Here is a 16,054-nt window from a genome sequence, read left to right on the forward strand (position 1 = left end):
ATTTTGTTTTAAAAAATCGATCTCTTTTAAATATTATTTATAAGTCACTTCAGCAAAATATGAAATCTGTCACCCCAACAGCTCTATACGATCGATCTCACGATCATCTGTGAAGAGGTAAATCGAAAAGTTACAATTGACCACTACAAGAAGGACATTATCTCAACTTCACTAAGATTTGACCCTTATTTACTTCATCAAGTATTATAGCCGTTAATTTGGATTAGGTCTGTCGGGTTGGATACACTCCGTCAAGTAATTTAAGCTGGTTGGATTGAAATTTTATCAATTTATTTTAAGATGGGTTCAGATAGATTGACCCGCTAGACTCATGATTTGCGTGAGTTGGCCCACGGTGGGCTTGAGTTAGTTCACTGGTTAGAAAGTTTATTTATTTATTTTAAATTTTAAAATTAAAGTAGAAAACTCAATGATTTAGTGAGTTTGATCCGTCTAAATTATAATTCAAGTTTAAAAATTATAATTTAAAATTAAAAATTTTAACTTAATCAATTTAAATTATAGTTCAAACTTAAAATTTTTAATATTTTTTTATTTTTTGACAAGCTTGTGAGTTGAGTTGGGTTGGAGATTTTTCAACCTGTCAAGTTGATGGATCGGCCCGTCCCGTTCTGCTATATGATAGATTTTTAATGGATTGATCCGTTCTACTATGGATTGATCCGTTTAATAATTCTAGCAAGATTTTTAATGTCTCATAATAACGAATTTAATTATGCTATAATAATCTGAGAGCTTGATAGGTCACGAGCACCATGAAGACTACTAGGCTCCAACACAAACGTAAAATTACTCAAAGCCTAGCACGCCCCTTTTTTATATTATTATTATTTTAATATTTTAACAATTTTTATATAGTTCGATTCACAATAAAGTAAAACCAATAGTTTAATTTTTCTCGTTCTTGAACTATTTTAGTAAATTTAAGGAAGAGTAGCCGACATCCCTTAAATAATAATAATAAAAAATGATGTCAGGAAGAACAACGCACGCACCCTTGTGACCACTTCACGCATATCAATTTAAACCGATCTCAATAAACTAAACCCAAACCCAAAAAAAACCGGATCGTCTCGGAATCTTCAACCATATGGGTGTTCATTTATTGAATTAAACCGGTGCTCTTCTCTTGATTTCAAGATTGAACCGGACCGTGCAGCACTTCGGTTCGGTTTAGTCAATTTAGGTAATAGAAGGGAGTTGTTTGGAAAAGTTTTCTATTAAAATCAAAATTTTTCTTTTATAACTTTGGATTTATCGAATCGGTAAATTAATTAAAAATCATTATTTGTGTAGCGTGTAATACGTTTATTATTTTTGAAAATACATGATTTGCTAAAAAAATTATATTTTATAATTTATAGGGGTGAGATTAGTATTTGGTGTTTAATAGGGGTATAAATGCAAACCGTTAATCATAAAACGAATAAAAAATTAGCAATAATAATACTAATAAATAATAATAAAAGAGAGCTTTTGAGTGGTTTCTGGTCTTTCCCCTCAAAGCTTCTTCCATTCTCCTTGTGATTCTTTTTTGGCGAATTAAAGCCCCTAAAAGACGCCTTTTTTATGCTTCCGCCGGCGACGGCTGTCGAGGTTTCCGGTGAGGGATGCGGTGGCAGCGTGGTTGTGCGTTATCTTGGGTCGCTGTTGCAGGGATGAGCATTTTTGGGCCTTGGGATGGAGAAAGGTAGAGTTTTTTTTGCAGTCAATTGGTGTGCTCATCCGGGCGTTTTGCTCGATTTATGCGGCTTGAGAAGTTGCTTCTCGGGGAGTGGGAGGAATTGGTGCCGGATGAACTAGAGAGGAGTCGCTTTGACTGCACAGTCTCTCTACTTCGGTCCCATCTTGACCTAATCCTCCTTTCTGCCTCCGTCTTCGGTTTCTCGATTTCGATGGGCGAAAATAGCGAATTTATTACAGTCTTTTAGGGCAACCTTTTTGTTGGCATATCCATTTTATTGATAAAGTTTTTACATAATCATCTGCGTTTCGATTTTCCCTAGTTTGCTATTCCTTATATTTTAGTTGTATGGCTTAATTGACAAAGATGTTTTACATGAAATTTATTTAGTGGTGCTTCATCTGATAAAATTTTGAAATGATTCACTTTCTGAGTTTGGAGCAATTAATCAAATGATAGATCAGGAAGAAGATTGATTAATTGAGCATCTATAACTCTTTTGTGGTTATCGAATTTGTTATGGATTGGTACCAAAACTCTAGTATTTCATCGCTTTCGCTATCTTTGTGGATCAGTCGATGATTTTGGAGGCACTATTTATCATGTTTTTCAGCCAGTTTTCCGATAGCTAAGCTTCCAAGTTTTTAGCTTGTAACTCCCTTTGTCAAGATTGTTCTATTCAATGCTCAGATCGATCCCATGATGCTGAGTTGTTTGCTGAAAAAATTATATATTTAAATGCAGGTGAAGAGGACTAGGGTTGAGATAGTCAGATACCAGTAGAAGAAGACGAAACTCTGAGAATACTATCTTGTTGGAGAGATGTCCGTGAACGTTTTGGTTACCATCCTGACAGAAGCTTTCTGATCAGTTCATACCTAGTATTTTCTAGTTTAGACGTGTACAGTGTTCCTCAACAACTTACCTGTCCATCGGCAGAAAGTTTGCCTGTTGAAGCTGCATTGTTGGATTTCATTTTCAATCTGCCTCTATTTCAAGATTGATGCCATTGGCATTTACAGCTGAACAGGTTTACTGTTTCACTAGAAATCTTTCAGATCTGCAATAAATTTGGCTGTCATGTTTTCACATTCTTTACTGCTTCCAAGATTTTGCATGATTACTACATGAAATTTTTTGTGTGTAGACTGGCTTTCATTAACTTGAATCAACAATATATTTTTACCTACATTATTTGACATATTCAATTTGCACTTTTTTGGAAGGTTTTTGCTTGACTATCCGTCTGTACTGCAAAAGGTTTTTCCAGAAAAGTTATTATTTTGCATTATGCCCATGGCATCCTTCCCTGCTATTGGTCCTGCTTTCGCCATTTCTATGGGATATGTTGACCTTGGAAAATGGTTGGCAGCTGTTGATGGAGGAGCCCAATTTGGGAATGATCTGATGTTATTAGTTCTATTATTCAACTTAATTGCCATTCTGTGCCAGTATCTTGCAACTTGCGTTAGCATTGTCACTGAAAAAAATCTAGCAGAGGTACTAGTTTCCAATCTCTTTTGTTGTATACTTTGTCCTTTATTTGTTTACAAAATTCATTTCCTGCACACGCAGGCAGGTAAAACTATAAAATCCAGTTCAAAAGTGAGATGCCTCAAGTAAACACTTTAGAAACTTGGCAATAACACTTCTAGAATGCAGATTAAAAGATATGACAACAAAAAATAATTATGCTTGGCCCAGCAAAATCAGCATGTGCTTGTAGCAATAGCACTGTGCAAGTTATGTATTCCAACCAGATGGGATTTCATACACGAATCATTAAGCTACATGTAAGAGTATGTTGCTAGGAGTATCTAGAATGTGTAAATGACTTTTATTTATGTTAAGTAGGCTACAAGTATATGGTATGATCTACCTACTACTAATTACATATGCTGAAGCATTTTTAGGCGCATGGCTGTTATCCATTTTATTAGGTTTATTGTACCTGGTCATCATGATATGTTAGCAGACCTAGTTCTACATTATGGAAAAGATACCCATTGGAACTTGCTGCCCATGTATGGGACAAGAGACATATCACAATGGCTTTGGTGTGATGTCTATATCTTTGTGAATTTGCTGCGCCACATGCATATGAGTATTTTCATCATTGTGCTTTAAACTTCCATAATAGTCTTTAGGTGTACTGATCCAGCATGTGGGAGTCATTGTGTATAATTTTTCCTGTCTATTAATTATGCATACTCATATCTGCTTTTAAAGAATCATGTCCATGAATATGTTGATTAGCTTTTCTTCATTTTTATATTTTTTTTCTGAGATTTTATTGGTTTCTGTTAAAACTTATGCAGTGCCTACCATACTACTAAAATGCACTAAATTCCTTTTTTTTGCTGTTTTATGCCAGATTTGCAGGGATGAATATTCAGGAACAACCTGTATGATATTGGGAGGTCAAGCTGAGCTATCCCTGATCATTTCAAACTTAACTATGGTATTTTTTTTTTTTATTTAAAGAGTTATGTTGATTCTCGCAATTCACTTCGTGTTTATGTAATAAAAACTGACTGTTCATTATTTAGATAGCACAGATTGGAAAGTCTTATCAAGAATTTCTTTGCATTTCCTAGATTCTGGGAGTGGCACATGGTTTCAATCTTCTGCTTGGAGTCGACTTATTTGCATGCGTCTGTTTGGCTGCAGCTGGTTCTACTATTTTGTCCCTTTTGATGCATCTCTTGGTAAATTTTCATATTTGACCTTTTTATTATCTATCTCAGTATCTCACAGTTGGAAATGATACATATCTTTGTTGCATGCCTATTCTGCTCAAGGTGCAGAATGATTGGAGGGTTGGACTTGTCTGTGAAACCATATCTGGTATGGCTTTGGTGTTCTATGTGCTTGGGGTACTAATCAGTCAGCCTGAAATTCCTCTTGCAAAGAATATTATGTTTCCCAAGCTGAGTGGAGAGAGTGCATACTCACTTATGGCCCTTCTTGGTGCGAATATTATGGTGCATAATTTTTATGTTCACTCTTCAATTGTTCAGGTACAGTTCACCATTTCTTTTTCTTACAACTCATTCCTGAATTGATGAAGTTTCAAATGTTTCACTGTTGTATATAAGGATTATGCTAATATCTTTAATTCCTAATTATTCAAGAGGAGGAATTCTATAGTGCAGTTCATTTCCTTTCTATAACTATAAAAAGTTTATATGGACTTTGAAAGTTCAAGATGTGGATCATAGAAAAGGAATCAATCAATCTTGATACGTTTGGATATTTGTATATCTTTGCTTCCAATTTTTCATCATTATCTGCTACTCGATTTGAGTTAGGAAGGAATTGTCATTTTGATGTTGTATGTGTATTTTAACAAATAGCTGCAAATGGTGTTTTCATCCCTTCTAATACTGTAATGAGAAATATTCATCTTTTCTCAGCCCAAGTTTAGTAATTGCCTGGTAGAGCAACCAGGATGTTTCTAGGTATCCTTTTTTGAATTCTCCTTTAACATATCAAAGCTAGATTTTAATTATCATCTTGGGTTTATTTTAGAATGTATTATGTATTAGATAGTTCATTCTAGTTCTCATGGCATTTGTCTATATTCAGCAGCAGCAGCAGAAGAGACCCTTGAATGTTCCTGTAGGTGCTTTACTTCATGACCATTTTTTTGCAATAATGTTCATCTTCACTGGCATATCTCTGGTTAATTATGTGCTGATGAACTCAGCTGCATCTGTTTTTGGAAGCACTGACATGGATCTCAACTTCCGTGATGTGTCTCTGCTGATGGATCAGGTTAATGCCTTTCTTCCCCATTAATCTCCTTTTTCATCAATTGGAAAATCTTTCCATTGCTGATTGATTTCTTCTCTGATAGATGTTTTATAATGATTTCAGGTTGTACGCATTCCTAATTTTCATTGATTATATTTAATAGTCACTGAGAGTATATTAACTAACTCTAATGCTAAATTTGAGCAAGTTTAAGATGATTAACATCTAAGCCTACTACCTAAATCTGAAGTAAATTTGAGTTGTTAAATTTCATTTCTTGACTCTTTCCATCCTGCGACATAATCTGATATGGGGAAACAGACACAAGCTTCAACAAGTAGTCATCTAGAATATGGACTAATTCTGGAGGTAAATATGATATAGTTTTCTTTAATCCTAATAATATTGAGTTCAAACAAAGATATTTTCAAGTAATTATCTTTACAACCTTACCAAAACAAATGGACAGAATATAGAAGCACGATGTTAAGTAGTTGAATCATCACCATTTGTGAACAAGTAAAATTTGACTTTATTTGGCAAAAATTATGGAATAACTTATGTAGATAAATTTCATATGGCATTTTGTATACTAAAATTCCGTGACAAGTTGATGACGTTTAGTACAATTTTGGGTGTCATTAACTTAATGTCCATTTTTATCAGTTCCTGATTATGGAGTGTATTTTCTTTCCAATTTATACTTCACAATATATTCAAGCACACAGTCCTATTTGTTTGATTTTATTTGATCCTAGTAAACCTTTTTTTTCAAAACTATTAAGTATCAGAAGATTTGACCATGGATGAACTCATCTCACAGTCAGCTAGGATTTCATCAGTGGACCGCTGCTTTAGGTTTAAGATGTACAGGCACTTTTGAATCAAATATTGCATGTGGTGATGCAAGTTTTTTAGCATAGGAACAAGTAAGCATGTTTGTTAGGTATTTAATAAGGACAACCAAATTCACGTTCAAGTGATTCAATAAATCTCATTAGCTGTTGGGTGAGGAGCTGCGCGTGCTTCCGAATTTGCTTGGTGGACGATCTGTGGGGCCGGGGTGTCCGCCTCTAGGATTAGTCGGATCGCAAGAGCTGGACACCTGGATTATAAAAAAAAAGATTCAGTAAATCTAGGCTTCTGTACAAATTCACTTTAGTTTTCTTCATGTCTAGAAGGTTTAGTGGATAAAATTTCTCTAGCTATGTAAGCTCCATAGTCCCATAACTTTTTCCTTTTTTACTGTTTGTTAAATGACATAATTGTTAATTTGGTTTTGGCTACTAGGATTCATAGTCTTCACAAATGATAGTTGGAGCAATCTAGTAAATAGCTTTTATTATTTCACTTAGATTGATAATTTTATTGTATTTATAGTTGGTACTTGATACAATATTTATCTTGGGATATAGTTTCAGCCATCAATTTTCTTTTACATCCTTATTTTATTGGTTCAATGAATGTTAGATTCATGGATGTTCACCAGAAATGTAACTTCTGTATACATAAATTTTGCAGATTTTTAGGATTCCTATAGCACCTATCGCTGTTTTGCTTCTCCTATTCTGTAGTCAGATTGGAGCTTTGGCTTGGAATTCAGATGGGCCACAACTTTTGCATAATTCTTTTGGTGCAAATGTTTCTGTTTGGAATCATTTTCTGTTAGTCAAAGCTTTCTCTGTGATTCCAGCACTTTTCTGTGCAAAAATTGTAGGTGCTGAAGGGATATATCAATTTCTTATTTTGTGTCAAGTTATACAGGCTATGCTTCTTCCGTCTTCTGTAATTCCACTTTTTAGAGTAGCATCTTCAAGATCAATAATGAGGGAATACAAAATGGCATGGTATCTGGATATAATGTCTTTGTTGGCATTCCTTCTGATTCTCGCTTCAAATATAATCTTCATCAATGAAATGTTATTTGGAAATAGTAGCTGGATAAACAACCTTATGGAAAATACAAGATTTGGTGGAACAGTCACATATGCTGTCATTCTCCTTGCTGCTTGTGCTTTGATACTGTTTACGCTATACTTGGCAGTTACACCTCTGAAATCTGCAAGTGATTTTCCAGAGGAAGGAAGCATGGTTTTGCTGAAGGATGAACTACACGAGGAAACAGAAGACGACATTCCAGATAAGGCTACTACTACCAAAGATGAATTTCAAGCTATTGAGCATCAGTTTTCTCTGGAACCTATCGTGGAGAATACTGTGTACCATACTGATAGATCACTTTCAGAATCTATACTTGAACAATCTGATACTGCTATAGATTCTGATAATGATTGGCGTCAAACTGTTGACAGTGCTGGTGCTTCTGATACGACTTTTGATTCTGATCATGATTGCCATCCACCTTTTCATGGCTCCGGCTCATCTGACACTTTTGTTACTCCAATATATCAACCTGAATTATCAAAGTCTATTGATGTAGCTGACTTGGAAACTGTGAGTGGCACATCCACCAGTATCTTGTTAGATTCTACTGTTAAAGAAAGGCATCAATTTGAAACAGAGAAGGAAGATTTGGCATTAGAAGCAGCTATTGCCTCTGTGATGGAGGAAGACAAGACATCAGAGACTAATGATTCTGTGGGTGAGTTGTTGGTTCCTGTTCGTGATCCGGTGCCACATTCAAGATCTGAAGATTCTGAATGTGGTAATACTGTCCCTGTAAAAATTTCAGATGTCAGTGGAAACTTACCAAAATTATCTGGATTAGGTCGCACAACTAGACGCCAATTTGCTGCCATATTGGATGAGTTCTGGGGTCAACTTTTTGATTTCCATGGGAAACCATCACAAGAAGCTGTTGGACAAAAGTATGATTCTTTATTGGGATTAGACTCGAAGAGTGTTAGTTCTGTAAAAGGTGATATTGGAACAGAGTCATCTGTTAGTTTACATAAAGACCCTGATAGGGGAGCAAATTTCCCACCAAACCCAATGGAATACAACTCTCGTAAGCTGAAAAACTTGACTAGTGGAGATTTATCTTATGGATTTCAGATGGGCTCTTCAACTTGGTCTCCAAACATGCAAGCAAAAACACATTTTCTAAACTCAACCGGCAGCCTACCTGAGACAAATGAAAGACGTTATTCTAGTTTGTATCTGCCGCAGTATTCTGGCAACCATGATTATCAGCCAGCTACAATCCATGGATATCAACTAGCATCTTATCTAAAGGAAATTGGCGCAGCAAGAAATCCATGTTCCTCAAATGTGGCACCTGAATCTCCAAGAGTTACTAAATCATCTCTTAAAGTTCCTCCGGGGTTTGGGGATTCAGTTCCATACAGTGATAGGAAAAATGGACTGAGTTCACTTGCAACGTCTAGTTTGCAAAGCCCAACAACATCTCGAGTTAGCAGAATTCAAGCTGAAGGAAATTTTTTCAACCCTTCTTTGGTTGAACCGATAGAAAATGCTGACTCTTTTGCCTATGAAAAGAAATATCATAGTTCTCCAGACATTTCTGCCCTTATCGCTGCTAGCAGGAACTATTACTTGAACGAGTCAAAGTTGGGCGGTCCTATTGGTTTCAGACCATCTGTTGGTAGGATGATGACTAACCAACACCAATATTTGAATCCTATCTCCAGGACTGCAGTTTCATCACCATTCAATGAGCTCTACTCACCCAGTCTCCAGAGAGATGCGCTCCCACCTCAGTCGAATTTGAGTTCAGACACCAAATCTCTTTGGGCTATGCAACCATTTGAACAATTATTTGCTGTGCCAACCAGAGAATACAATATAGGCAGACGAGTGGTCCCTGACAAACTTGGACGCACTTCCCAAGATGTTTTTCCTTATGCAGAGGTAGAACGCAGGTTGCTACAGTCCCTTCGTTCTTGTATTATGAAGCTCCTGAAATTGGAAAGCTCAGATTGGCTTTTTAGACCAAATGACGGATGCGATGAGGAGCTAATTTATCAAGTTGCTACAACGGAGAAGAATATGTGCAAAGTGGTTGAGATGAATCAATCGGATTATGGCGAACTTCACTTGTCTCCTGAACGAAAGCTTAGTCCAGTTCAGAGGAACGAGGAGGCAGATATCCCTTGCAGTTTGTCGTTGCCTAATTGTCGAGATGGTTGTATATGGCGTGCATCGCTTGTTGTAAGTTTTGGAGTTTGGTGTATTCATCGGATATTGGATCTCTCCCTTGTGGAAAGCCGTCCAGAGTTGTGGGGCAAATACACTTACGTTCTCAATCGTCTTCAGGTAAAAACTTAAGTCACTACCTTCCGTGTTCCTTTAATGAATAAGTTCAAGCTTAAAATATTATCCCCAAATCCAAACAATAGAGAATCTCACAAATATAATATACCTTCTACTTCTACATTGATGTTCCCAAACAATTCGGTCCTCGTCAATGCACCAGTTATCTCCAGTATTTCTGCTATGATCTAGTGGATAATCCAAAACAGAATTTTTTGAGCTGGTTATTAGTTGAGACTCTGATGGTCCTATCATTTGCCACAAACTTTAGGCAACAGACGCCTTTAAGAAGCAATTGGATGGATGCCAAAGTATCTACATTTTGCTGCGAAATGCAAACCTTCGTCTCACTCATAGTTTTCATTGTTGGTGCCTTGTGAACTTTCATGAACTTTTGATTAGTTCATCAGCATCTCTACTGTTGTTGCTTTAACCAATATGTTGAATAACTCTTTTTAGTCATGTGCCAATCTCTTTGTTTATTATTCCTTAGACATTATATTCATGCATTGATTAGTTTTTCTTCTGTTGAATTCAGGGGATTCTTGATCTTGCATTTTCTAAGCGCCGCGCTCCTCTCCGCTCTTGCTCGTGTCTCGATGTACCAGTGGAAGTTGCAGAACCTTCCGACTCTCCTATGTGGTCAAAACTGATAAATCAATCCTTCACAACTGCAGCTATGATACTTGATATCATTAAGGAAGTTGAAATTTCAGTCTCAGGTCGAAAGGGTCGGACCGGCACCGCAGCCGGCGACATTGCGTTTCCAAAGGGGAAGGAGAACTTGGCATCTGTTTTGAAACGTTACAAGCGGCGGCTCTTGAACAAGAGTGCTGGAGCACAGGAAGTTTCTTTACCACCCAACAGAATTCAAACAACTCCAGCTCGATAACTACCGATTGACTGTGATGATGTTTTCGATATTTGGTTTTTTCGTTGAAAAACGTTCTCAGGGTTCAAAGTGGTTACCTCTTTGTCCCTCCTCCCAGGTTCCCTTTGTGTATGTTGTATAATTAGCAGGATTATGTAGGGGGTTACTTTAATTTCAAGATCTTAACCCTAATAATTATGTTCTAATCTCTTTTTTAGCTTAATTAAGTTGGGAATGGAGTACTTCATGGATTTTGTCCTATTTGACCAGACTAAATTTTAATTGTTTTTATTTTTTATTTTTATAGTTTTTCATAATAGAGCCTCTATGGAATTAGCCAACCAGGTTCCCTACCTCCTTTCAGTGACATATCTCCTCATGTAGCTTGGCCTTTTGTACTCTATTCTTTTGCAAAGGTGGAATATGTCCACCTTAGCAGTTTCACACGGTCGATCCTATAATCATTTGTGAGAAGGTAAATCGAGAAATTACAGTTGATCACGACGGAGAAGGATGACCTTTTGTATTCTAGATGTTTATATATGTGAGCCGTTTTAGTTTTGCAGACACAATAGGAGATATCATTTGACATAACACCTTGTCAGTTCCGCATGATGCCTTACACCACAGTGGAAGATCTACAGTTAGCATGGGGTTGATACTCATGAGATAAGGATACATATATATCGGTTCATCATGGAGAGCTATAGAGGATATGATCTATCATCTCAATAGAGCAAGGACGATATGATAGATAGAGACAACATAGATACAGGAGGTGAAGGTAGACTCGATCATGGTTTAAAATTGATGGTTTGGAACTGTCAGATTCATGATTTCTTATATGTCGACTCTTAATCTTAATCATCCAAGACGATTACGATTTGGAACCGCCGATTCACAATTCAATTCATGGTTTGCCATGGTTCAATATTATTATATCAAAAAAATTTAGAATTATAAATTTATAAGAAATTAAAAATAAAAAAGGGCTCACATTTATTTAAGTTGTCTAGGTATCCCTTTAAGGTATAAGGGAATCAAAGCTCACGTAGTTCTTTTTACTATTTTACTTTAAGAATTGACATTGCTACTCAATTTCGTTTTTCATTCTCGTAGTATTCATTCATTTCGTATCAAATTCTTCGACTTCATTATTGGATTCTTTTTTCAGCTCTAGTCCAATCGTTGAGTAATGCTTGGGCTTCCAATGAGTCGAGAGACAAAGTTAATTGTCGTTCATCCAATATATTACCGTCAGCATTGAACATTTGTTCCACAGTAACTATTAACATTGGACAAGCTAAAGTTTCTTTAACGATCAAGACGAGAAAGGTTTGAGCCTTCAGTGACCACCACTTTAGGATATCAAAATCCGTTTCAGTATTTGCTTCGTTAAAAGTAAAAGAAGTTGTAAAATAATTCTCAAATCTCTGTGTGGAATATGAGGATCCTCATGGATGTTTCATCTGTTCTTTAATGTTATACTTTTGTAAGTTTTAATTATTACTACTAGTAGTTTGTGTTTCAGAAATATTAATTTATTTTTATATTTTATATTATATTCTTTATAAATATCATATAAATAATTTTTAATATTATATATAATATTATTAGGATAAAGAGAAGAAGAATTTTTAAATGAAATTAAAGTATAATAATATAAAATTAATATTTCTGGTAAAACTTTTAATTTATATCTAGAGTCTAAGCGAATGCAACTAAATAAATTTCAGGAATATGAAAAAAATATTTTTCCTATTTCATTTTTATTGCTAATATACAAGAAGATAAAAATTCCTTATTACTATTTTCATTTAAAACTAATACTACATTAAAAAAATTCATTAAAATTAAATGAGAAATAGAGTAATAAAAATTAAAAAATTATTTAGTTGCATCATTAAATACTTTTAAAATTCACAAATACTACTACAAATATTTTATTAGTGTGAAAATAAATATATATTAGTATTATTAATAATTTATATAAAAAATAAATATAATAATTCTCTATATTAAAATAAATCTTGTAACAATTGATATGTTGAATTCGAACATGTTAGTATATCATGTAGAAATTTTTAGGCCTCATTCCAATATTACTCCATTGTTTCATTATAAATTAAATGAATGAGATGATAAATAGAAAATAATAATTCCAATTGATTTAATATGATTTTTTAAAATTTTTAATCCATCTTGAACACATAAATTTAAAATATGATATATGCAACGAATATGAAAAAATAAACCACCAATAATAATATGTTGACATATAAATTTTAGTTCATCAATATTAGTATTATCAAATAATATTAAAAATATTTTATGAGTTAATCTATATTCTTCTAAAATTAAACATAATATTGTGAGATGTTGTGAGCAATATGCGATTTATCAAAAACTCTATAAACTAACAATCTTTTTTGAAAATTCCAAGAGTTATCGATCCAATGACAAGTCACATCTATATACGAATGTGTTTGCCAATGATTACTCTAAATATCTGAACATAAAAAGCCTTTATTATTTAATTTACTAAAATTTTTAATTAATTTCTCCTTATTTTACTAATTTTTTAATTATACGAGTGAGTATAGTTCTAGGAACACGTTTAGCAGATGGATTAATAGATTCTTTATAAAAATCTTCAAAAGTACATTTAGATCAAAAACTAAATAAAATATATTCTACAGAAATAAATTTAGCTAATAATTCTCGTAATTGATTATCAGAATATAAAAATAAATCAGAATCCGTATTTCTACTAGTAGAAAATTTAGATAATTATGCTTGAGAATGATCGATTCCATATTTCGTCGGGTACTTCGTTTCTACATGTCATTTCAATGACCCATAGCCACTGCCAACTTGAAATTTATAGAAAGCATTGTAGTATTTATATTTTGCACGTAATTCTCCCGACAGAAGAGTGATCTTTTCAAAATATTTAGTAAAAATAATAGATTGTAAAGGAGAAACTTCCCGAACCTTAGAAGTAATTGTATCAGTACTTCCTTGTATTTCAAATGTTAAAAGTTGCTCGGCCACATCATTGGTGAATTGAATGTTGAGGTTGAGTTCCTCATTTGGATTCACTATTTCCTTACCCCTCTAAGATCAAGATAAAGAAGCTCCTCGACCTCCTTCCATTGTAGTCAGAATTCAGAAATGGAAGTCGAAAGCATGTAGAATTGGAGTCGAAAGCGTGTAGAAATTGCAAAATTGAGAATGAGAGTAGAGAAGATGTATGTGGAATGAGCTCTCTATTTATAGAGTTTGGAGAGTAACAAATATTAAATCATGGTCATTGATAAAAAAATGATCAAATGATCTCAACCATTAAAAAATAAACCCCTTCAACGGCTAGAATTTTTGATTAACCAACGATTTTAGTCGTTGGAACGGTCATACAAAAAAAACTCGAATAAGCTGTGAAATATTTTGTCTTGTACTGTCTTTCTTTGTAGTTTCCTTTCAAGATTCTTACAACGAGCTTTCAAATCTTCATCAATCAATGAACTCAACTTTTCACCCGTGAAAAGGAATCTATTCATATTCCTCATATTGCTTAGACATTTTCTTCAATGATCCAATTGTTTGATCTACTATGTACAAGAAATAATGAACTCTAAAAGCTTCCTTGATAGATTCTTGAGGTATTTTGGAAGACTCACATGTAACCTCATCAAAATATCTTTTTCTATATATTTATCTCTTTTCAAGAAAAACATGATCAATCTCCATTGTTAAATTCTTTTGTTGTATTGATGACTTATCCAAATTCAGATTCTCTGTACTCTTCAAAAGAAGCAATTAACCCCTTAACCTTGGTTATAGTAGTGTAAATAAGCATGTGTTCAGATTATAAGCCTTTGTTAACAATGTTAACTTTACCCAATATGTCATACCAAATAACCACGCCCACTAAACACTCAAAATTTTCAAGCTCAAATATTGTCAAAGACTTAGCTTCACTTCTTATTTTAGAGTCGGTGTCTTATTCTTCTACAACTTGAAGTAAAACTTTTTTGATTTGTTGAGCTTGAAGTACCATTGCTTTCACACTTTCAATAAAGCTTTCCCATTGAGTGATTGACAATGGCTTGAGAGTTAAACTTTTTACCATCAGACGATCTATCAAAACCTTCCACCTCTTTGTAGAAAGAGAAAATAATGTATAAATCCGTTGTACTACTCTAAAAAAGTCTTTCGATTTTCCATAGGAATTTGCAATGTTACAAAGTGTTAAATTCAAACAAGGACAACCGCATGGAGTGTATAATGCTCTAGGATTTATATCCAACATTTGTTTGTACACCTTGGTGTCTCCCCTTCATATTTGCCTCATTATCATATTTATGCCCTCTTACATTATCAATATCAAGATCAAAACTTTTTAGCACATTTTGTAATTCTTCAAATAACCTTTGTCCTGCTGTATCATCCACTCTCAAAAATCCCAAAAAGTATTCTTCTACTTTCGTTGGACTTGTAAACACATCAATACATTTTATAATCAAAGTCATTTGCTCTTGGTTACTAACATTAGGAGTGCAATCAAGTGTTATAGAAAAGAATTTAGTTTCTTTAATGTTTTGAAGAATAGAACTCTTGATTTTAAAAGCTAACAAACATATCAACTCATTTTGAATTTTGTGACTAAGATAATGATGATGTGTAATTCTTCAAATAACCTTTGTCCTGCTGTATCATCCACTCTCAAAAATCCCAAAAAGTATTCTTCTACTTTCGTTGGACTTGTAAAAATATCAATACATTTTATAATCAAAGTCATTTGCTCTTGGTTACTAACATTAGGAGTGCAATCAAGTATTATAGAAAAGAATTTAGTTTCTTTAATGTTTTGAAGAATAGAACTCTTGATTTTAAAAGCTAACAAATATATCAACTCATTTTGAATTTTGTGACTTAGATAATGATAATGTGTAGTTCTTCAAACAACCCTTGTCCTACTGTATCATCCACTCTCAAAAATCCTAAAAAGTATTCTTCTACTTTCGTTGGACTTGTAAAAATATCAACACATTTTATAATCAAAGTTATTTGCTCTTGGTTACTAACATCAGGAGTGCAATCAAGTATTATAGAAAAGAACTTAGTTTCTTTAATATTTTGAAGAATAGAACTCTTGATTTTAGAAGCTAACAAACATATCAACTCATTTTGAATTTTGTGACTTAGATAATGATGATGTGTAGTTCTTCAAACAACCCATGTCTTGTTGTATCATCCACTTTCAAAAATCCCCAAAAAGTATTCTTCTACTTTCGTTGGACTTGTAAAAACATCAACACATCTTATAATCAAAGTTATTTGCTCTTGGTTACTAACATCAGGAGTGCAATCAAGTATTACAGAAAAGAACTTAGCTTCTTTAATGTTTTGAAGAATAGAACTCTTGATTTTAGAAGCTAACAAACATATTAACTCATTTTGAATTTTGTGGCTAAGATAATGATGAT

At 34.0% G+C, this 16,054-nt stretch overlaps 1 protein-coding gene across 5 annotated transcripts; it reads left to right on the top strand.

Annotated features, from left to right (window-relative positions):
- The first annotated feature begins 1,532 nt into the window (after positions 1-1,532).
- On the top strand, positions 1,533-10,819 carry LOC141826915 (protein ETHYLENE-INSENSITIVE 2-like). Of its 5 annotated transcripts, none has more exons than XM_074714236.1 (9): positions 1,533-1,711; positions 2,450-2,735; positions 2,932-3,205; positions 4,080-4,166; positions 4,303-4,413; positions 4,507-4,725; positions 5,294-5,482; positions 6,983-9,697; positions 10,233-10,819. In XM_074714236.1, the coding sequence occupies exons 3-9, from the start codon at positions 2,996-2,998 to the stop codon at positions 10,584-10,586; spliced, it is 3,885 nt and encodes a 1,294-aa protein (XP_074570337.1). In that variant the 5' UTR covers positions 1,533-1,711; positions 2,450-2,735; positions 2,932-2,995; the 3' UTR covers positions 10,587-10,819. The 5 variants fall into 5 exon arrangements, with proteins under 5 accessions (XP_074570337.1, XP_074570338.1, XP_074570339.1 ...); XM_074714237.1 differs by having other exon boundaries at positions 5,297-5,482; XM_074714238.1 differs by having other exon boundaries at positions 4,513-4,725.
- Positions 10,820-16,054: the final 5,235 nt, after the last annotated feature.

This window comes from Curcuma longa, chromosome 4 (genome assembly GCF_044706935.1).
Source record: "Curcuma longa cultivar G26 ecotype Majalengka, Jawa Barat chromosome 4, ITB_CL_G26_1.1, whole genome shotgun sequence".
NCBI lineage: Eukaryota > Viridiplantae > Streptophyta > Magnoliopsida > Zingiberales > Zingiberaceae > Curcuma > Curcuma longa.

Bases quoted from the DNA above. Each gene is read 5' to 3' on its own strand.
- LOC141826915 (XM_074714236.1), top strand. From the start codon at position 2,996: ATGCCCATGGCATCCTTCCCTGCTATTGGTCCTGCTTTCGCCATTTCT. The intron at 4,726-5,293 runs GTACAGTTCACC...GTCTATATTCAG, and splicing joins TTCACTCTTCAATTGTTCAG to CAGCAGCAGCAGAAGAGACC. The intron at 5,483-6,982 runs GTTAATGCCTTT...TAAATTTTGCAG, and splicing joins TGTCTCTGCTGATGGATCAG to ATTTTTAGGATTCCTATAGC.